This window comes from Eleutherodactylus coqui, chromosome 5, assembly GCF_035609145.1.
Source record: "Eleutherodactylus coqui strain aEleCoq1 chromosome 5, aEleCoq1.hap1, whole genome shotgun sequence".
NCBI lineage: Eukaryota > Metazoa > Chordata > Amphibia > Anura > Eleutherodactylidae > Eleutherodactylus > Eleutherodactylus coqui.
Window position 1 is genome coordinate 115920513 of NC_089841.1, and position 23845 is coordinate 115944357.

General features: G+C 38.0%; 1 protein-coding gene across 1 annotated transcript in view; it reads left to right on the forward strand.

Annotated features, from left to right (window-relative positions):
- FER (FER tyrosine kinase) overlaps positions 1–15086 on the forward strand; it is a 202114-nt gene extending 187028 nt beyond the window's left edge. Inside the window, exons 20-21 of the mRNA XM_066603044.1 lie at positions 8792–8914; positions 11036–15086. Of these exons, the coding sequence (XP_066459141.1) occupies positions 8792–8914; positions 11036–11178 (266 nt within the window). The 3' untranslated portion in view covers positions 11179–15086. The remainder of the gene's footprint in view (positions 1–8791; positions 8915–11035) is intronic.
- Positions 15087–23845: the final 8759 nt, after the last annotated feature.

Below are 23845 nucleotides of genomic sequence, written 5' to 3' on the forward strand. Positions count from 1 at the left end.
ATAGGGTGCTTTCACACAGTGTGCAATTATTCCACAAGGCGCAGCTTAATCTGCTGCTGCAGTTTTTGCTCCATAGCCCGCATATATACATGCAGATTTTAGTGCAGAATCTTTTGCATCTTTAGGTCCATTTTGTGTGAGGCTAGCAAAGTAAGCAAGGGATTCAAGAGTTGTGCTGTTTTTTTGTTATTTTTTTTTTATCCAGTACATTTGCGACTCCTTTTTTTTCTTGTTTTTTTTTTTTAACTCGTGCGCAGCCTTTTTAGCCATTAATAATGAATTCTGCTTATCAATAATTTCCTTGAGAAATTCCCATTTACCAGCTGCCTTACCTTCATTTTAGACTTATGTTTTCAAATTCGCATTTGTCATATTTTTTTTCGTAGGAAAATCCTAAGCTATTCTAGATAAATAATGATTTCAGTTCTGCACCAATAAAGTATGAAATTGAAGAAAAAAATATTATGTACTTTACAAAATTTATGCTAGTCCTGTCTATATTGAGCTCCACCCCATTTGCTTGATTTCTGTTTTGTCTCTCCTGTTTGAGTAGCTAGCTGAAGTAACCTGCTAGGACTGTGACTGTCCCTATCAGCTTATTTTGATGAGAATTTCCTGTACAGGTGCCATTTCTACCCAAGTGAATGTCGTTGTGGGATGTTTTTGTGACTTATTGAAATTGATAACTTCATGCCCACTTTGAGTTACAAAATTCAAAGGAAAATCACTTATTTGATTTCTCTGATATTCACACAATTTTACATATACTTATGTGATTCTGTTTCTAGCACAATCTTTTATGTAAGGGGTATGGAGATTAAAAGTTTTCTTCAGACAGCTTATGTAGCCTTCTAAGAAAACCTTCACGTTACAAAATAATGAATTCAATTGAATGAAATTAGTGTTGAAATCAACTTTAATTTTCTTTCAGTCCTCTATGATGAATTTCCTTCTGTTTTTAAATTCTGTTTAATCCATCTCCTCTCTATACAATCAGCTCCATCAAACAGCATAATCAGGTGAAGTAGCTGAAAAATGAGCCGCACCCATACAAATCATGCTAGGTGCAATCATGGGCAGTGCACTCAACAAACACTTAGAAGCACTATTAATTCTCTCCAATGCTTCACTTTTGCAAATTAAAAAAAATTACCAGATCTAATGATGATCACTTGACACTGCACTTCTTTCTTTTTTTTCCTGATTGTTAAACTAATCTGAAGAACTTGAATTTTAAGCATTCTTCTCAATCTCATTAGTCTATCAGCATTTTAAAACCAATGCAGACTTCAAGAACTTGGAGGTTCAGTAACTAGATTTTCAGGGAACGTCTTGCAAGATAAGGTGTTCTTTAGTGGAGCTTATTCATTCATGCAAAGTGTTTGATGCCAACAGCTCTAATGTATTTTCCTAAGTAACAATAGTAAGTCTTTTGATATTCGTAATACTTTCTTTCAATTGCTCAGCAATTTTGGCTAATATTTATATGTAAGAAGTATATTGTTAACAAGAAGGTGCCTGCAGTAACTGATCATTTTATTTATTTAGAAAGTGCTGTTCTGCAGTTTGTGTGCACATATTACTGTACTTACCAGTGTTCTTAGCTCAGCTTGTACTGTCTTGAGAAACTTAATTATACTTAACATACATACCGAAGGAATGACTTCAATGAAAAGTATTAAATTACAACATGCCAAAATTTGAAGTGTGTGGGTAAGCAGACAAGAAAATGAATGTTACCTCCAACCGCACATTGAACGGGCTTAATTATGGTGTGTTAAAGTTGAAAACTAATTTAGCGCAGCTGGAAGAGATAGTTAAAGCGCACACTGAGTCCACTGACGTCAAGACCATTAACTGTTGCTACAATTTCAATTTTCACAAAATGGGTTCAGTGAAGTACTAAAATGTAACTAAGTTTAGATTCCTCAATAAACCTTGGCTTTTAAGTGTTACTCCATTGTACGGTGTCTGCCCTATAACACAGTAGTGTTTTTGACTAGTCACAAAAATGGAATCTTTTTTTCCTCGATGACTTGTAATGAGCATCTGACATCAGTATGGTCTTGTTGGAGCCCGTTTTGCTAAGGGAGCAATTGGTAGTTTTGCCATTCCTATAAACTGTATACTTGTCATAATTTTTATATTTTGTTAAGTATAATTAGCTAAGAGATAGAGACCCTGGAAAAATGAATTCCCCTAAATATCCTGAAATTGCAAACCTACTCTTGTGATTTCAGGTTTTAGCATTTCACTGTTTAAATTTACATTCAAATCTTAAATCGTTCAGAAAAGGTTTTACGATCTTGTACTGACATTCATATAATGTACTCTATCACATGTGCACAATTTGTTTCATTTTTGTTGCCCTTGGAAATTGAGTTGGAAAGCCGATTACTCTGTTAGATGTGATCTAACAGCTTAGCTATAGGAGGAGAAAACCTCATGTAACTTTAAATCGCAACATGATTAGATTAAAAAATGTATTTGTCAACATTTTACGTAGATTGTATGAGTAACATTTGGTAACAGTAGCTACATACACACAGTCAAGCTCCATGGTGGTGGGTTTGTCTGTCTTGCGTAAAACTCAATTTCTTCTTTTCCTGGGGAATAAAAACTAACCTGCAAAAATCGCTGTGATAAGAGAAGTTCAAGGTATATGCATATGCACACCTGACTATCTCTAATTCACTTATGACTTCACTCTCACATGTATTCAGAGCTCACTCCTTATTAATCATAGCACACATATTGGAGCAGACACAATTGTGTGTACCTTCGAGGAATCTACTACTCGCAGTACAGTAGTTTATTCATCTGGGACTTCACACTCTTATTTATTTAAGTCCAAATACAAATAATCATGCCTGCAGGTATCCCTTTAGACAGTCGACAGACCTTCACATGCAGAGATAACATTCACCACCTGGAAAATCCAGCATCATGCAACCTTTCGGGGAGCTCCACCCACTTCATCAAGCGTGATGATGTGGGCTCATACCATCTATACTACCTCTACTGCAATGCAATCTCACACTTCCCAAAATCCTTTAATAATTATACAACATTTTATATTCTTCATAAATACATTTTAATTTAGATTTTAGCTACTGGTCACAGAAATACTTTTTAGGAAAAGAAAATAGAGAAAAAAGCAACTATATTGGGAAGAGAGGAGGAAAAAAAATAATGTATAGTGAGAATTAGTCATAAATATCTCTAAACAAAAATTGAGTGTGGTGGAAACTTAAGTGTAAAAGGGTTAGGATTTGAGATGCTCTAGTATGATGTGAATGTACAAAATAAAGGCTCCCTCGTCTCCACTCTTAATAGGAGATAGGATGCTGGAAAAAACTAAAATGGACTAGGAGTTGTGATTCTGACTTCTTTTCAAAAGGGTAGTCTCTAATGATAAACGGTGAGAGGGAATACAACTAGGGCAAAGAAATTTGTCTTCAGCTGAGTTTAAGGCTGTGAAAGATTTACAAAGCAGTAGGTTAGTTATAAAGGCCAATAAATGCAGGAAAATCTATCCCGGACTGGAATTTTAATATGGCCAAGACTTGTAGTCAACTTGCTGATGTTAGTGTTTACAAGAAATTTCCTTCTGTTCCAACATCCGTTTTCAAGAAGGAAGTGGATGTGTTACTGCAGGACAGCGACAGTTGTGATACTATTAAGGACAAGATCTGGAAGTGTCTAATGATACACCAAGGGTTTAGGCTCCTAGATCTGTTTTGAAAGGTTCATAAATCGTTAAAAAAAAACACCTAGCTTCCTGATCGAGTCAATATTGAAGCCTTTGGCTATATATAGATTCCTTTTTACTAGGAATTGTACCAACGCTGAATAGATGCTTGAAGTACTCGTGACTTTGGAAGGATGAAGGATCAAAAGGCTGAAGGAGTTCTCCCATGTACCCTCTTCTTGAGTTATGATGGTATAGAGATTACTCACATTTGAAAGTATTGGGTTCATCAGGAAGAGCTTATGCTATGATGCAAAATTAGGTGACAGTATGATTCAGTGATTGATTGTTTTTAATAACACTATTAGATGATGGTTTCAAATATTGTTTTCATATTTTTTTTATGATCATATTTAAATGATAAATTTTATCTGCAGTTCCAGGATGTTAGTATGGGATCCTCAGTGGCTCCCAGCCTTGCAAATATTCCCATGGATTGATTCAAAATGGAGTTTGTTGTAAACACAAAATAATACGAAACTAGGATCCAATAACTGTTTTGTTATATGGGTTATATATTTGTATTATGAAAAGATGTAAAGGCTCTGAAGAAACTTGTCAGTTACCTAAATGCCATAAAACCATTAACTTTGACTTAAATTACAACAGTGATACTATTCACTTCTTGGATGTCAAATTAATCAGGGTAGGTTACAGGTTTGAGACTACACTGTTTTCCAAGCCAATGAATAGAAGCGACTCCCACAGTGACAGGCAAAGGTTGGCACAGGACTCCTATTCTTGAGATCGTTGTTGGTCTCATCGGTGAAACCCCTACCCATTAGCAAGTTATTCCTTATCCTATAGATATGGTGTAACTTTAAATCTTGTTACAACCCCTTTATAACTTTCACAAATACATGGATCACACAAAGTGTTTCATAAAAATGATTATGTAATGATTTGTGGAGATGTGTGATATAGCATGGGAGTGAAAGTAGTATAAGTAGGTGGTTGGAATCCACATCACTACCCATGATGAAGGAGGCATAGCACCCCAAAGCATTGCGTGATGATGGATTCGCCGCATGTAACATGTATTGTCTAAATGAATACCTGCATGGCTGTTTTTGTATATGGACTTGAATAAAAATGAACAAAGTACTGCATCATGAGAAGTATATTTTTGAAAGCATACCTATGTTTGTGCCCCTTCTAATACATATACAAGACATGTTCAATGCAAGTTTTTTTTTTCTTTTTGAAGAAATACCGAAAAGGAATTCCATTCTAACTAGCTTATCTTTAACAAGGGTCTGTGGTCTGGGGAATATTTTTCTATATTTGTGGTGGGGGGTTATTTATGTAAATTAATACTACAAAGACTTATACAGGATTAACATTGAGAACAGGGGGAAAAAATGCGATAGGCCTGTGCCCTTTAGAAAGGGCAATAAATGGACTTGTATACAACCTGGCATAGAAAAGCTGCACAAAAGGTTTCCTTCTGCACCCAGTCTTCAAAACTCATACTGCAACTTTACCATGATAACAAGCAAAGACAGTATAATGCTGTACTACCAAAGGAAATTAGTAGCACAGCTGGTGTCTGGGGATAATGGTCTGAACGAACAATACCGGAAATCCTTATAAAATGTTATGCAAAAAAGCCTGCAGAGGTCACAAAGGATGAAAACTTTGTATGCAATTTAAAGCTGGATGAATAACTTTTGCTGTTGTGTTAAATTTTCTTCAAAGCCAAATGTGCATTTTTTTCTGTAAAGCAGTTTCGGGGGAAAAAGTGTAACTGTGATTGCAACAAAACTGTTGTATAAACTGCATTAGCCCTGGAACTCCTAAGGTTTTTAATACTGTTAAACGCCTCCATTGATTTTCAGTGGGGCCTCTCAAACAAATGTTTTTCGAATGCTGTCTGGTTGATTTTAATGCTTTTCAACTTTTTTCTTTCTTTTTTTTTTTATGCACCTTATCAGCCATTGCAATGATGGGTTGTGTTTTTTAAAAACACTGTTAAAAGCGTTTCAAAACACTGTAAAATGTTGCATTTAAAAACGCACTATTTTTACAGACACCTGTGTGAGAGCAGCCTTAGTGGTTGAGAATATCACTAACGCACATTGTGATCCTTGAAACTCTTGATCAATCTGTTTTCTTACACAAGATATTGAAACTAGTGTTACCAAATAATACTAATAATACCGCACTGTTCATTTACTTTACACATTTCTGGCATTTCCTGGTAACTGAAGAGAGTTCACTGCACACATTATTACAATTATCACAGACCGTTTTTTGCATACGTCCTTCCTCGGGATCACATATGTGGCACTTGCTTTTCTTCAGTGTATCTGCTATAACAGGTGAGCTTCCACTGGCCTAAGGAGAAACCTTTTCTATAGACTAAGTGATGTTTTTCTGCAGCCCCTGTTTTGAACTCCTCCTAATATGTTCCTGAACCAAATCCACTGCTAGATCAATAAGGAAAATGTTGTCTTTTTCTTTTTTGTATATTCGCATTCTTGTTAGTAAAATGACTATGTACAATGCTATGTCAATGAATATTGTGAGCGGCCATCTCCTTCTTTTTCTTTTACAATGTAGGTGTGTACCATCTGCTGAAAAGTATCAACACCTCCTTTTTTTGTTATTGTAATGAAGAATTATTTCTGGTTTGCAAGAGTCTTCTGCAATAACCTCAGAGGTGGGGTGCATTGTGGAGAGCAATGCAACACTCTTTCTTGTTTTGGGCAATTAGGACACTGAGGAGTGGTCTCTCATGAAACCGAAAAGAAAACTATTTACTGCACTGTGTTTGCTGGGAAGAAATTGCTTTGGTATGAAAGTCTTGCTTTGATGCACTGTGCCAACCAGTGTTAAGCCGTTCTTCAGCAAGTGGTCAGCAAGTTCTATTGATGTAAGGAACTTGTCCAGTGTAAAAATTTGATGCGTGCCAAAGTATCCTACTTGCAATTCATTCAACATCTTGAGTGCAATATTTGTTTTCCTTAAGGTGCCTTCTTAACCTAGGTAGGGCAAGCCTTTCATTGGGTAAAAGTTGCTGGATTTAACATATCAAGAAGACTTTTATTTCATATTTTACTAGCTTTGAACTCATGTGCTGGCGAAAGCAACTGCAACCTCAGAATGGGACCGATTGCTCATCACTAGGCAGATTCACACCTGGGGGGTAGTACTTTTGAAGATTGTAATTTATGTGGTCCCATATTTCACAAAAAGGCGCACATTTGTCTGTAGTGCCCTTTGAACATTTCTTGATGACTTGTCATCAAATTTTAAAAAGTTCATTAGATCTTCAAATCTTCCCTTACTTATGGCATGGTAATTTGGTGGGCCATATGTCTTGTCCACAGAATACGCATGTTGAAGAAACTGCTTTTCAAGTAACCTCTAATGATCAGTAATCAAATCAAAGCTCGAATTTCTAGTGAATCGCATTTTTCCTACAAGAGTGATACATTTTTTATAAATTCTCTCTGCTTCGAAATTGGCATACTCAACAAATTTTTCAATAATATCACTCAGGATGTACAAATCAAAAGCAGCCATTGGACTCTCCAATATCTTCAAAGATGGCAGCTTTACCACGTTTGTTTGTGATTTGATGATAATGTGTCTTCTCACTTTACATGGTGCCAGTGAACTTCTTCTCCATAACAGGAACTTTCAGTAGCCAGTGGTGCAGTGCTGTTACTTTTCTAATTGGCATCCATATTTTCAGCACTTTGCTCGTCTGGCAATTCTCTTGCAGCACTCACATGATCTTCTTCACTGTCATTTGGCTTTCAATCGAATTCAACACCGCTGAGTTGAATATCACTGTAGTCACCTCCACAAGCAAACAAGTTATTTTTTCATTACTCAGTTTTCTTTTCGACCTGCCGAAACACTAGTGGCAGGTGAAAAATTATGAACATGCGCGCTTGTTCTCAGACTACTCTCTGGCGACTGGTGCTCAACAGATCTCTCAATTGTGGTAGATCTACCCAAAGCCATTGCAATACATTATCCGCCGTCCACAGCAAAGCACAAAGGCGGGAAGAACAAGTTACCCGCGAAATAGCTTATGACTCCTTTAGTCTCGTTAGGTGTCTATGAAACAAAATTTAGTAATATTTATCTGGTTCATACATAATGTAGAAAGAGTGCAAAGTCATGTTAAACGTGGAACAACATAATGGAGAAATGGTGAAGGGGATATTACACAAACTCAAAAGAAGGTACCGCAAATTCTCAAAAACATTATGACCGTATGATGATAGTCATTCAATAGGTCATCAATATTTAATCAGCAGAGGTCCACTGCTAATGACCCCTGGCAATCTACTGTTCTCGGGCCCTCTGTCAATTGGAGCTGTGCGTGCAATTACCAACCTGGACTGCTGCAATGTGGATGGAGCTGTCCGCTTTTAGCTCCATCCCTACTTACAGCTGGCCCCATATCAACTCATCTCTGGGAGTCCCAGTCAGAGGACCCTTACTGATCAACTATTGAGTAGTAAAGTGGAGGAAAACCTCTTTAATGTGCTGCAGCTTTTACATTTTGGCAATGGTGTGTTTTTGATTGTTTTTTTGTTTGTTTGCCACACCACTAATTCTCTGTATGAAGATAGGTTTGAGACTTGGTCATGATTTATGTTGAGTAGTGTAGTGAACAGTATGCTGTTTGGATCATCAAGACTCCCTAAAAGATAGCTGTTTGCTGTCACAAGTCGGGGTGCTTGCTTTACATGTATTCAAATTCTTCCCTCTGACTTTTAATGGGTGTTTTTATAAATATGCATGCATAAGCCCTCCATCGTGTCTGCAGACAGCCAGATTCATTGTTTCGTTTGGTAGATTAGTGATGAGAAGCATAGGATTTCTAACTTTGTTAAATAGCACAGAGTATTTAAGTAAAACAAATCCTGCGCTATGCTTCAGCTGTTTATGAAGGACACTTTGCTGGCACTTTTATTTGTATGCTGTCACTTTGACTTAAACATATGGGGGGGACCTACAAGGGACTTATAGTCTCACTGATAGCGATATCTTCAAAAAGCCTTTTTTTCCTAATTACAGGACGATATAGTTCTGAAAGTGATGTATGGAGCTTTGGTATTCTTCTATGGGAAACATTCAGCTTGGGTGTGTGTCCTTATCCAGGAATGACCAATCAGCAAGCTCGGGAGCAAGTAGAAAAAGGTAAAGTGCAGTCCGCTTCCTACAGCACATGGCAATCGGTTAAAAAAAAAAAATGAATTGGGGTGCTTTCACATCTGTGTGAAAACCTCTGGTCAGAGCTTCTCCCGCAGATCTGCCTGAGAAAGCTAGCCAGCTGGGTGGAAAGCAGGCGGACCCTATTATAGTCAATGGGATTTGCATTGCACTCTGTACAAAACAGAACAATTTGGCTGCAGGGATTCCCCTTTTTTGCTCCCCAAATGGAACAAGAAAGTGGAATCACCAGCGCAGATGTGAAAGCACCCTTAGGTTACATAGTATACCTTGCTTTGTTTTTTTTATATTCTTAAGGCCCAGCTCACATGAGCTTATCGGTACAGCATATTCCCGGCACAGGCCTTATGCACATAATACACTGTACCATTCTACCATAGGCGGCCATTTTGCCACTCACACGACTTGTGTGAAATACACGCGCAAGAAAAATCACAGCACATCCTATCTTGGCGCATATTACGTGAGTATACACTCCAAGATAGTACATGGCAATGAGAGGCACACAGCCAGCGCGCACTATATTGTGTACCAACTGCGTGCCACATGCATTTAAGTTGCAATCTGCATGCTGGGAGATGCACACTCGTGTGAGCCTGGCTTAAAGGGGGGTTCTCACACGAATGCATTTTAATTGTGCAATTTATGATCAGCGTCCACACGGAAGATCCGCGGTAAAACACTGCATTAAAAAGCATGTATTTTTGATTTTTCATTCACAGTTGTGGATACAAATTACGTATTTTGCTAGTTGAATAAAAATCGCAGCATGTTCTATTTTAGCATGGATTTTGCATGGACGGCCCCTTTGGAGGCAATGGATTTAAGCTTTCTGTCGCCCACACACAATTAAGATTGCGGATGAGCGGCGAAAATGCTTGTAACTTCAGAGAAAAAAAAGATAGAAAGGCCAGGATGCCAGCTGAAGGAGAGAGAGATCTATCTTCCATGCGGACGATACTCTGTGCATATGCGTACATCCGCTTAGGAAAATGCTCGCATCCGCAAACTTCTACAATTGTTTACAATTACTTTCCGCTGCAGAATTTTCCTGGCGGAATCCGACCTGTTCGTGTGTGCCCGGCCTAACTGGTATTTACATTTAACTTTTGTTGGAGGATTCTGGGTGTTTTGTTTTTGCAGTATTTTCTATTACTGACCTACTTTTGGAATAGATCTCATCTGGAACCTTCCAACAATCAGCAGAATTAAGAGTTTACTTCATTCGAGTATTAGCATGGTGTCAATGCAGATGTCTGCTAGTGCCACATGGACATGTTTACGAGTCACATTCATGGCCCCAAGAACACTGTCTGCAGAAGCCTGTTCTACTGCTACACATGTGCTGTCTTGGATACTGCAGTGAAGGGACCATGACATTGTCCTCCTTATTCTGCTGATTGCCGTGAGTCATATCCCTACCAATCGTCTATTAATAAACTACCGACAGGCCTTCAAAGCCAAATCCTGGAAACCCTCTCTTAAAGAAACACGTTTCTTGATTTTTTTTTATTTTTTTTTACATTTTTGGAGTTTTGCAAGCATCACAAAAACTAAAGCACATTTTTTTTAAATGTACAAGAGAAAATGTATTTACTTAGGGTTGAAAGACAATAACAAACCTTTGTATAGAAGGCAAATGTTCCAAACAAAAGAAAAAAACATACTGCAAAAACACAGAATCTCAAGAAAATCAATATTTGGACTTCAATTAAATCGCTGGAGATGAAATGTTACAATACGTAATGGCACCAATTGACATTTCACATACATACTGCCAATATAATAGATTTGAAAGAGATAATATGGATGAAAGACCCAAATGAAAGGTTAAAGAAATTGATGAATTGGTCTTGTTGGAGAGGACCTCCCAATGTCCTATACTTGGTGCTTCCGTAGCTCATGTTAATAACCAGTGTAGGTGGTGAGCTATTCAGTTTTCATTTTCTTTGATTGAATTCTGGAAGGTTCACTTTTACAGGATTCCATTTAGCTTGCCTTATTCTGTGTAATGCGTGTTGATATTTTCTATGTACAGCATTTACAATACACGATCCTTCATTTTCTTGTCATTTACGTTACTTGCAGGTTATCGAATGTCTGCTCCACAGAAATGCCCAGAGGAGGTTTTTAAAATTATGCAGCGGTGTTGGGAATACAAGCCAGAAAATCGCCCGAAGTTCATTGAAATGCAGAAAGAGCTTTCTTCAATCAAAAAGAAAATTACATAGTACCAAACCCAGCCGATGGACACTTATCTTGTAGCATAGTAGTTCTGTTTGTTAAACACACCACATTTTACCAAATACTGCCGTCATCTTGTCTAGTGAATCTGCATGTGCCTTTTTACTGAACAGTATCATGGTCACCACCTGAGATGTTACACATTGTCCTCTGAATGTACCATTAATGTAATGGTGTGGAGCACAAATTCTATACCATCATTTCAGAAACTTCTCTTTGTATCTTTAGAGAATTTATATTTGGGTCTCTTTAAATCATTGTATTGACGCCTTGTAGGAGATAATGGCGTTTTCACTGTAGACAATGGCACACAATCAATTGAACAGATCCATCATTGTACATTCTGAAACGTTTGAGTTTTATACTTTATTGCAGTCTTACTTTATGTCCATATATACAGTGTAGTTAGTTATCGAGGGCCAAATATATCTTTGCAAATCCTAATTATATTGTGCACTTTTTTCTTTTAGATGCAATACTTTTTGGTTAACTCAAACCCCCTGAAGATCTAAAAATTCAATAATGTGCAAAATTAAATAGCGTATAATATACAAGCAATTTTGTTCTATTCCCATTGAGTTTTGTAAGATTCTATTTAATTGGTTATCGTCTTGACTGTTCTGCATTTCCCAAACATGACCACAGCAAGTACAGATGTCAGTGCTCCTATAATTATTGGCCACCTTTTGGCTTCCAAATGACAAATTTGTTTAGCAATGCAGCAGTTGAAATGACATAACAGAAAAACCTCAAGGGCTTGGATATATATTTTTTGATTTATATTTTTCATTCCAGATTGAAATGCACATTTTCTTTCACCCACATAAACAGTGTATACATTGGTGCAGAGCACTGCCAAGGATGAACCAAAACTCTGGGTTGATTTTACTATCCTAAGACTTTGGACCTCAGGAAAGTTTGCTAGAGAGGGGACTTCTGTTTTTAATCTTTCGAACAAGAATTATTGTTCGCAATTGAAAGACACAACAATAATTATCTGCACACATTGCTCTGTTGAAGTTTTTACGTAGCAGCAATGTCTGGGAACCATGGCATGTGTGTATTACAACTCCAGTTTTGAACAACATTTCATAGTTCAAATTTATACTGCAACGGTTGGTTTTGTGCTCCTTCCCAGCAGTGTTGGAGGTATCATTTGGAACCTTCATTGCTGAATTTCTTTAAAAACTGAACTGAATCCATTAGTCAATGGAGTCCATTCAGCCACTGGGTGCCATTTTTTTGCTTCTATAACGGAACAGGAAAATGTAACCCAAAGGCGCCAATGTGAACAAACTGTAACTTTTGTTAGTAATCCCTTACTTATCTTTACACAATGTAAAGAATAAAAATCTGCTGGCTTTTTCTTGGAATCTGAATGCTGTTAACCTGCACTGCTTTGTGGTAACACAAACTTTACTACATAAATAAAGCAAATTGCTTGCAAAATTAATTCAATATTATACATACATTTAAACAGCATCTCTCCTCACCTTTGATTTCCATAAACTACGTTATGTGGCTTAAAGGTGGGGGCGGAGGAGCTGCTTTTTATACTCTCTGGGTCTGCACATGCGCTCTCCCATACAGATGAATGGGCTGTCTCATGACTTTTGTTTTTAAAGAAGTCATAATTGGTATGATGGATTAGTTTCCATGGGCATCCCAACAAATCCCATTTATTTAGAATGGGATCTGTCAGGTTTATGTGGGGGTTCAAGTTGTCTGGACGTTGAGAATAACTACAAACTACTTGACATCTCTTGTCAAAACGGCAGAATAAATAATAAAAAGTACATATAAAAGGTGAATATTGCCCAAATATTAAAAAAATGTTGTACAAAAGCGGAGCTTTGCTTTTGTCTTGCAACATACACATTTCAATTGCATGGTCATCCAGCATAGTAAAAGTTGACTTCTAGCTTTGTCATTTGTTCTATCTGCTTTGCATTATTCCAGTGTTGTGTTAAATATGGGAGATGGGCACAAATTATTTAGAAAACTATTCTCCATCTTTCTTAATTGGAAATATGTGAAAAAATAAAGTGGTTAAAGGCATCAACTAAAATGTCTGGTAACGGCGACAGAATTCTGGACATGTTTAATTGCACATGAAAAGAATGAGAATAGAAGCACTGGACAGAGGTTGACAACTTTTGGATTTAATTAAACTAATTACTGCAGTAGTCTCGGCCAAAAAAAACCTGCTTCTTACACGGACTGCATGAAAGATGATTTCCTCTAAAGGACAAACTGTATATGCAACACCTCAAATTGTTACTGCCATTTGGCACATCCATTGACATTATTAATCATGCACAAATAGGTATTTAAAGACCTAAATGGCAAGTATTTAATGTTCGCTATAAATTATTTTCATATCCTTTTACCATTAGTATTTGCTTCTGGTTTTTTTTTCTGTTGCAGTGCAGGGTGCCCCGTGTTTTGTGGTACTTTTATTAGTTAGCCAAATTCATTTACCCCCTTATCCTTTGACTAGTTTCCCGAATACCCTGGAAGAGGGTTACCAGGTAGAGGCTACGTTATAACCTTTAATGTAATGGAAATAGATACTCCACATGTAGCAGACTGAGGAGATGGCTTTAGATTTCTGATTGGGATAGAACCATAAGGACTCATTCACATGGCAGTCCGAAATATGCAATACAATCTGCTGTTATTTTACACACTTTAAAAAATGAAAAAAATGCACTGAATCCCATTGATTTCTTGTGTAAATAAGCAGGCTTTCTGCCTATTTACACACACCCATTTACTTCTATGGGCTATTTTGGTGCACAAGGTAAAATAGGACATCACCGAAAGTCGCGTGAAAATGTATGTAAATGAAGCCATTCAGATCAATAGGTTCTATTCGAAGCGTGTTTCATTGCATATATATAGGGCCATGTGAATGAGCCCTAAGACTATAAAGAGTATTTACATTGTATCCTCTTGCATAACAGAAGGCACCATAATCTTAGTGTCTTTTTTAACTTGCAACCATGCTAGTTACAGATGTAGCAAAATTTAAAGGGGTTGTCCAATTAACTTATATTCTAGCCTTCTGTGCCACAGTTTGTTCACCCTTTCACTTGATTTACAATGTGTTTCGTTATGTTAACATAACAATAGCTTATGAATGGCTTAAGATAACTTATTGCAGAAAGTTATCATAGTCAAGTTAAACTTTTCTACATCTGTATCATGATGGAAATAGGAGGATGTTGCTGTAATGGTACTGTATGTGATTGAAGGGAGACAAAACTAACAACCACTTTCACTGCCTATTGAAGGCATTATGTATATTCATAATATGGTTTATTAGTAGCCCATTTGTCAGTTTCCACACTCCATCCCCGGGGCTGATTGTGAATTTAGACAGCATTGTTATAAAAGGAAACGTCTATTGTTATTTTAGTAAATTGTATTAAGTACTGTAATTGGATTGCCCTTGGTAATACCATGGAACCATTATTAGCTGCACTGTTGACTACAACTGGGAATATTAAGTTGCATGCTGACCTCCAAAAAGCAAAGCAAGCATTTATAGTCCTAAAACTAGTGTTAACCAATTGATGCTTTGTAGTGTAACTATGTAATGGAATAAGGGCTTCATAATGAAACATTTATTTAGGACTGTTGCAGTTTTCAATTGTACTGCTATGTTTTTGGGGTTGTTTTGATGTCATTTGCTACCAGTAGAAGAGTTGTATGCCATTAGTTGCTCCTTATCTAGAAAAGAGAGGAGGTGTTGCCCATAGAAAGCAACCATAATTTATTTTCTGTTTAAACTGGTGCTATGGGCAATATGGCCAGCTAACGTCTCCTATTATTTTTTTTTAAATCCGTATAAGGGCTACTGCACACTTGCATTATTCTTGCGTGTGTTTTTTTTTTTTTTTTTACGCAATTGTCAATGGAACTTTCTAATGTTAATCGCGTGAAAAAAACGCAAGTGTGCAGGAGCCCTTAGTCATATGTAATTGTTACACATGAAAACCTGTTTTATAAGTGTCTTCTGTTTCTTATGTAACATCCTTGATTTGAGTGTTGAATAGGATGGCAGGTTTTGCAAACCATAATAAGGTATCTTTTTGAACCTTTTTTTTTTCTTAAAGGGATTGTTCAAGAATGTCAAAAATTCTTATAGCAGCATAGAATATGCTTAAAAAAAGATTTAAAAAAATTACTCCCTTGTTACAAACCCTTCTTTGTTGGCCCCTGGCAGTATTTGTTAACTTTTTTGCAACAGTGATGTGTGCATACACCCACATGACTGCTGCATCCAATTACTGGCCCCATCAGTCTTGTGCTATACATGTAGGTATACCCACTGAAGCTAGTGATTGGTTGCAGTAGTCATGTGAAGGTATTGCTAATTATTGCTGCAGCAAAGAGAATAGAGAGTCGGGGACCATTGAAGCAGCAATGCTGCAACAGCTGGTGATGTAACAGGTGAGTATGGGTTATTTTTTTATTTAACATAATCCCTGTTAGAAGAATTTCTTACGTTCCTACACAAACCCTTTAAGTATTTTTGAAAAACTGAATGTATTGCTGTGCTCAACCTCTGTGTTAAAAGATAATTCATCTAATATTTATTTCTATGCTTAGTTAACTATGTCCTTTATTACTGAAATTTCCACCTTTGACGTCCCATTGTAAAATGGCATACTGTTATTTATAATGGTGCCTTATTATGTGGCAGAGGGCCTTTGCAGCTGCTCCCTCTCCACCTCTTATAGCCAAGCATCTGTTTCTTACTTAGTCAAAGAGTTTAGCTTAGCATTAATATATTATTGTAAAATATCAAATACATAGATTTAAGATGAATGCACACCTCCAGTTATACAGTTTTGGATAAAGAAGGTTCTTTGCTAGATTCGAGAACCTAGGGACCTGATGACCCTGGAGGCCCCTTCCAACTCTACCATTCTATGATTCTGGGGCTCCTCTTTTGTAATAATAGCTCCCAGATTCCTCACTACATAGCACCAGTAAGTTGCAAAGATCTCTCGGCAAGAAACTGTTGGCAGATCAGTTTTTTTCCCCCTTTTTTACCCACTGATAGACCACCTAGGAGAGAAGTGAGCCTTTCAGTGGGTATGGGAAACTACAAGACTGTTTCTGCGACAAGTTATCACCAGCATGCTGAGGGTGGTCTGAGAAGGATTGTTAACCAAGGGGGAGACTGTCTCCAAAAATATATATGGCACAGAGCCTTCTGATAATAAGTACATAAATGTATGTATTTATAAGAGGTGATTACACTCTAAATTAGGAAATATGTGAAGTTTTAATATTTACCCTGAAACCGTCCACATCTTACGTTAAATGTAGATCCATAAAAGCTGTGCAAGGTAAAATAGTTCAAAGCACCTGCAAATTGCTCATTCACTCCTGTGTTTTATACGCATTTTAAATGCATAGACGTCAATGAAGTCTCCTAGAACTGTATGCTATTCTTTCATGTTGAGAAGTCAACCATTACTTCCAGTAGAAGAGTTGTTTGCATATTGTGTGTCTGCAGATTGTTCCTGTAATCCACAGATTTAAGGAAAACGGTGCAACCTCGTGGGTAAATGAAATGCAAATGACATAATCCTTAAATGGCATCCTTTAGTTTATGTAATAGCCAGATGTTATCTTTTCCCTAATCTTCACTCAAAATGTCCTCTTAAAAAAAAATATCCTCCAGTTTATAACTTGAAAACATAGGTTTTGTTAAATAACTTTATACCTTATTTAGTGTAACAACCGATAGAAATATGTAATTGTTAAATAGGTTCCACACCGCTGACTCTATTGCGGAATCCTGTAGGACAATTGAAATCAAGCTAACCCAACGTAGCACTGGGGAGCCTGCATTTCATAATGTGGGCTAATTGGTTAAAAGGGATAGTCTTGGGAAGATAGATGCAGACATTGCTCCCCCTAGAGGTATCTCGTATGCAGAACACACAAGTTCAAGGTGGGAACTCGGCATCAAATTTCAATAGGGTCTCAGAAAATGTGAGATTGTGTCATGTTTTTGGTATCCTAATTTTATATATGAATTTATGCCTCCCACCCCATCTTTTTAATATAACCTTTCCTTCTAGACTGACAGTGACAGAACAGGTGAGTGGCTATTTTCCATTACTCTACATTTCTATATGTGCTTTTACTTTCACAGTTACCGTATAAATGGTGATAAAAATATCTGCACACGTTTCTTCATATTTCCGGCAGTAAGATTTGACCTACAATGCCATTAATATTTCTAAACTGAGAATCTCTATTAATAACTTTTAACAGTTTGCAGATTATACACTTTAGGTGAGCCTCAATTTGTTGGCGCAGTTCATCTGTCACTGCTACATAGTGTAAACTTCACAGGGCGCTACTGCAGTTTGTTTCAGTGCATATGACACAATTGGAGACTTGCCATTAGATCCTATTGCTGATAGGAAAAGATTTAGTAATTGACTTTATGGCACTTGAGTCTGCTAATTATAGTTAGGCTTTATGCACAGGAGTCTGTACAATGCAGAGTCCCATGTGGCAGTGTAGTTTATATTGATTCTAGAGTAGAATACTCCAATTAAACATATTACTATATTTTCAGTGTAGAATCCAGCAGACAAACTCTATACAGGTAAGGTAAGGCCCATAGAGGTCCTTGGCTGCTCTTTTATAGCTACATACAACTTGGAAGTTGTATAGAGTTGTCATATGGTCACATGCAGGAAGCCTTAAACTTTATATTAGTTGACAAGTAAATTATAAATCCGACAGACTGGAAGCTAATAAGGGTACCTCCAGTTTGGGAAAGATCATTCACTATGGTATTACAAATCTGGAGTGTATGTAAAACCGATCAGAGCTGGCCTGAAGCTTTTAAGGCCTTATAAGAATGTTCAATGTTAGTCCACAAAAACTGGACCGATTTTAATACGTGTGTGTTCATGTGTCAACAGTATGTGCTGTGCGTCCATCTTTTATTTGTCATCACGTTTTCTCCTGCACAAAAAAGAAGGGCCAAATCTTTTTATTTATTGTTAGTGCTGCTTTGCAACAATCTTTGAAAAATGGAGCGCACGCGAATGTCATCTGTGTGCTTTCCATTTTTTTGTGCACTCATTGAATTGAATAGGCAACTGTCAGAGAAATTGGACCAGACTAAGGATATGCTGCGATCTTTTTACATGGACCATTGGTCTGTGTAAAAAAAAAAAAAAAAAAAAAAAAAGTCGCATGTCTGAATAGCCATATTGATTGTAATGGTCTTTGTGTTGTGCGTTTTAAGGCAGTGGCCACACATATGTGAATTATGCCTGTCTGAATAATCTGTTTTTGTTTTGTCATAAACTATAAACATTTTAAAAATATGTTGCAAAGATCATGCAAATTATTAGGTTTTTTCTTATGGTACCCTTTACACGGGAAAACTATTGGGCACATAAGCACCTGAGAGCCGTCCCACCGACTTGCTCCTGTGCTCTCACAGAGAAGCAATAGTCCTTTAGGAAATGCAGGTAGAGCGCCAGAGATCTTACAGCCGCCCACCTCCATTCAGTGCAAACATGTTGTTAATAAATGGACAGCCTGTTTACACGGGCCAATAGTCACTTGGCTAAAGCGCCGTTAGAAACTAAGCGACTGACAGGTGAGTGATTTCTTTCTCTGTGCCCTGTCTGTGCTTTCCAACACTGATTCAGGCAACAGACATGGATAATAGTCACTATATTTGCAGCATTAATGATGGTTACTTTCTAAGAGATTCCAAAAGCATCATTTTAGTCTTTGTAAGAATACTTGTATTTTATTTAGGACTTTTGTTATAATAAGGGTTATAGTTAGAGATGAGCGAACGTACTCGGTAAGGGTGATTTCGCAATCGAGCACCGCGATTTTCGAGTACTTCACTACTCGGGTGAAAAGTACTCGGATGCGCCGGGGGTGAGCGGGGGGTTGCAGAGGGGAGTGGGGGGGAGAGGGAGAGAGAGAGGGCTCCCCCCTGTTCCCCGCTGCTACCCCCCGCTCCACCGCGCCCCCCGGCGCCCCCGAGTACCTTTCACCCGAGTAGTGAAGTACTCGAAAATCGCGGTGCTCAATTGCAAAATCGCCCTTACCGAGTACGTTCGCTCATCTCTAGTTACAGTACCTTGCTGGACATTATACAGTTTAAGGGGTATTTTAGATTTTGTAACAATCATCGTGCCAGACCATCACTTTTATTAATAGGAACATTTTTCTAATGGATTTTGTTGTGTGCCCTTGGTGTAACAGTTTTTTTACTTGGTGTATTTATGTAAATCTATTTTTTTTTTATAAGAGCAAAGAAATGTTGTGTTTTTCTTTTTTTCCTTTTTTTAAATTTTAGTCCTTAAATTTGTTTCATTGTGGAAATAGCGACCCACCTTTTTATTTTCATTAAAAATAAAAATCCTATCCAAAATGAAACTACTTGATGGAATAATAAACCCTGCCACTTAAAGATAAAAATCTACTGCATAGTACAAAATTATATGCTTAGAGTATTTTTCCAGTAGCAGAAAATGTCTTATTTCTAGGGATTAAGATAAGTGATTCTGTTGAGTATTTTCTTGCAAACTTTGTCAAATTGTTTTTGCAGGTTTAAAGCTTTCATTTGTTAACAACCATTTCTTTTTATGTCTCTGAAACGTATGAAGTATAAAAGGCTGTATCATTTGACAACTCCAAGTCATAGGATCTTTGGACTAAAATGTATTTTGTTTTGCTGAGAGCAAATTTTGCATTTTGTTTTAAGAAATTTTAAGTTAATTTTATATCTTAGTTGGTTTATATTGTAAGATTTCTATGGAATATGTTTTACTCCTATTGTCACTGTGTTCCATTTCCATTTTCACTATTTGGTATATACTGCAGTATATCGTGTCTCACTTTAACAGTTTATTTTGATTTAGCTTTTTTTATTAGATATTTACAATGCTCTTATTTAATGTATACAGTAATACTGTATTGTTTAGATTTGGGTTTTGAAATTCGAATTTCATCAAATGAAAATGTGAGAGATGTTTACAGTATTAGGGTGCATTCAGACGACCATATATCGGCTGGGTTTTCACGCCCAGCCGAAATATGGCGTCTCTCTCTGCAGGGGGAGGAGGCTGGAAGAGCCGGGAGCAGTGTTCTGAGCTCCTGCCCCCTCTCTACACCCTCTCCGCCCCTCCACTATTTGCAATGACAGGAGGCGGAACAGGGGCGGAGCTAAGTTCCAGGAATGATCTCCGCTCCTGTCCCGCCTCTTCTCATTGAAAATAGTGCAGGGGGTGGAGAGGAGGCAGAGAGGGGGCGGGAGCTCAGAGCACTGCTCCCGGCTCTTCCAGCCTCCTCCCCCTGCAGAGAGAGACGCCGTATATCGGCTGGGCGTGAAAACCCAGCCAATATACTGTCGTCTGAATGCACCCTTACAGCAACAGGAAATGTATCGGTCATAGTCTGGACATGTGTAATGAATGTCTGACAACTTGAAAGAACCCCATAGTATAGCGTTCCAACTAGGATCACTGCTGTATAGAGAAATTTGTGTTCTTGAATTGGCAATAATAAAAAAAAACCTACATGGTTTGCTGTATACATTAATTAACTTGGGTGCTTTAACAATGAGGATATCATGGCACAAGTGTTTTGTATGTTTTTGGACTAAAATTTGTGCTTTTGTTATGCATTGGCTTGTATTGAACAATAAACCCGCCAGTACTCAGGTGGTATCTCAAAGATTTTTTTTTTTTACTCCTAAATGCATTCTGTTGAAATTACATTTTTTAGTAACGCAATACAGACTAGATAGCAGGACTGCATTTTTATCAGTTTACCACTTTTTATATATTTTTTTTTAAATGGAGGCTGCACAGACAAGCTCTCAAGTTTGAGTAAAGAGGATTTCCAAATAGTATACAGATATTTTTTTTTGTTATATGGTGCCAAAATAGTTATTGTCTTTTATATATGTTAAAGCACCTTTTTATACCTTTTTTGTGAGGTCTTCTAGAATTCTTTATCATTTTTAAATGTAATATATTTGAAAGCCACGTACAAACTACTACACTGGAAATGGGTGCTTGTCCAAGATAACATGCAGACTAATGCCATGTTATATTACAGATAAAAGGTTTCTTTCTGCTGCCAGTGAAAGAGAGTGAAAAAAGTACAGTTTTTATTTTCTGAACCGATTTCTTCTGCCTTTTAACTTTTGATTGATCTCATTTGCATAACACTGCCTTGTGTGATAATGCTTAAACTTAACATTTATATTGTGTGCTTTTTTTTTCCGTCTGGTAAATGTATTTTACAGTTACACCAGTTCTTTTTAAATGGACCACTAATGTGTCTGTAATATGTTGTATTCAAATAAATGTTTCATATTTGTATCTTTTCGTTGTAGCTAAATTTTTGTTAGTTTTGTTTCATTCAATATTGTACCATCACAAAGTTTATTTCCTGAAACAAAACATGTAACACAATGTACGGTATCAATAGATCACATCACTGTGCCTGTAAACTTGTATCTCTCTGGATTTTTCAAACTGTAGAGTACCCCTGTGGTATCACTCAAGTCTGACATAAGCAAATCGCAGTGTCATTTAGATGACCATTTCATAGAATATTGTTTTATTATTAAATACGTTTAAATTGTTTATCACCTTTAGGCTGCCTGTCCACGATATTCCGCCACGCGTGAGACTGGGGGAGCATTGACAGGTCTCCGCAATATGCCTATCTAATTGATAAGTTCACCATGCGCATCGCAGCATGCCGCATTTTCAGTTCCGCGAGCGGAGAATTGCTGTGATTCTCTGCCCGTGGACATCGGACTGCAGTTTCCATAGTTAGCCTATGGAAAGGGTTCACTGCGTTATCCACAGCTGGATTATCGCTGCAGATAGCACAGTGACATATCACCCGTGGACCGGCAGCCTTAAAGTGTACCTTAGTTTTCAGAGAACTTTTCAGAATAATGTGTGTGTACATGAGGAATACCCCTCTTTCTGGCCACTATATAACTTATATCCTGCATTTTTCTCTGTGCAGAGTTTATATCTGTTTCTCTATTCTTTCAGGACTCGTAAGAGGAGCTACTGCTCTGCTATGTGCTAAAGATTGTATACATCTAACTACAGAGAGCTTGCTTTCTAAATGCATATTACACATGCACACAAACATAACGGCATCAGGCAAGAGTGTACAGAAGATTTAGCAGTGTATAAACAACAAAAGATCTCACCATTAGCTCTGCTTGCAGCTCTCCCTATGCATGCCCCCCCCTCCTCTCTGCATATAATAATAATAATAATCTTTATATAGCACCAACATATTCAGCAGCGCTTACAAAAACAGGGGGATGTAGAAAGACAAAAATAAAAAAACACTGTTACATGTAGTAATCCGTTGATGGAAACAGTAGGGATAAGGGTCCTGCTCTAATGAGCTTACATACTACAGTTAATGGGGTGATACAGAAGGTAAAGGTCCTGGAGATGTGCATGGTATAGTGAGGTGGAGAATGAGGGATGCTATACACATAGACAATGGTCAGACTTAAGCCGTGTGATGGCTGAATTGGTATAACTGCAGGGGGCAGTTGATGGCGGCTAGCAGGGATTGCAGTCACAAGAACAGAGAGCATGTTTTCAGGTGGAGTACAGAGGAGTTTGGTTTAGGAGATGTGGTATGCCTCCCTGAAGAGGTTGTTTTTAGGGCACGCCTGAAGTCTTGTGAGTCAGGGATTGCCCGGATAGTTTAGGGTAGCATGTTCCAGAAAACTTGTACTGCTCTAGAGAAGACTTGGAGGCGGGAATAGGAGGTTAAAATAAAGGGGCACCAAGTCTGATTTTGTCAGCGAAACAGAGGGCCCGGGGTTGGGTGGTGGATTGAGATTAGGAAGGCAGTGTAGGGTGGTGCAGTGCTGTGGAGAGCTTTATGGATGAAGGTGGTAGTTTTAAATTGAATTCTGTATTTAACGGGCAGCCAATGCAGTGACTGGCACAGTGCAGAGGCGCCGAGTAGCAACTGGACAGAAAGAGGAGCCTGGTTGCCACATTCAGGATAGATTGGAGGAGGGAGAGTCTGGCGCGGGGGAGGCCGATCAGCAGCGAGTTGCAATAACCGAGCAGAGAGTGGATAATGGCAACAGTGAGCGTTTTTAGTGTGCCCAGAGTGAGAAAAGGGCGGATTGTTGTGATGTTCTTGAGGTGCAGCTGAACTTGAACCAGAAATTGGATGTAGGGGGTAAAGGAGAGATCAGAGTCGAATATAACCCCAAGGCAGCGGGCATGCTGTCTGGGTGTTATGGTGGTGCCACACACTGAGATGCAGATGTCAGGATGAGGTTGGTTAGTAGAGGGCGGAAACACCAGTAGGTCATTGTTTTGAGAGGTTCAGTTTTAGGTAGAGAGAGGACATGGTGTTAGAGACAGCAGACAGTCGGTGATGTTTTGGAAGAAAGCTGCAGAGAGGGAAGAGGTGTATAACTGGGTATCGTCAGTGTAGAGGTGGTATTGGAGGCCAAATCTCCTAATGATTTTGTCCAATAGGGGCTGTGTAGATGGAGAAGAGGAGGGGATCGAGCCCTGGGGAACCCAACAGCAAGGGGAAGAGAAGGGGACATCAATGGGTTCTATTCTC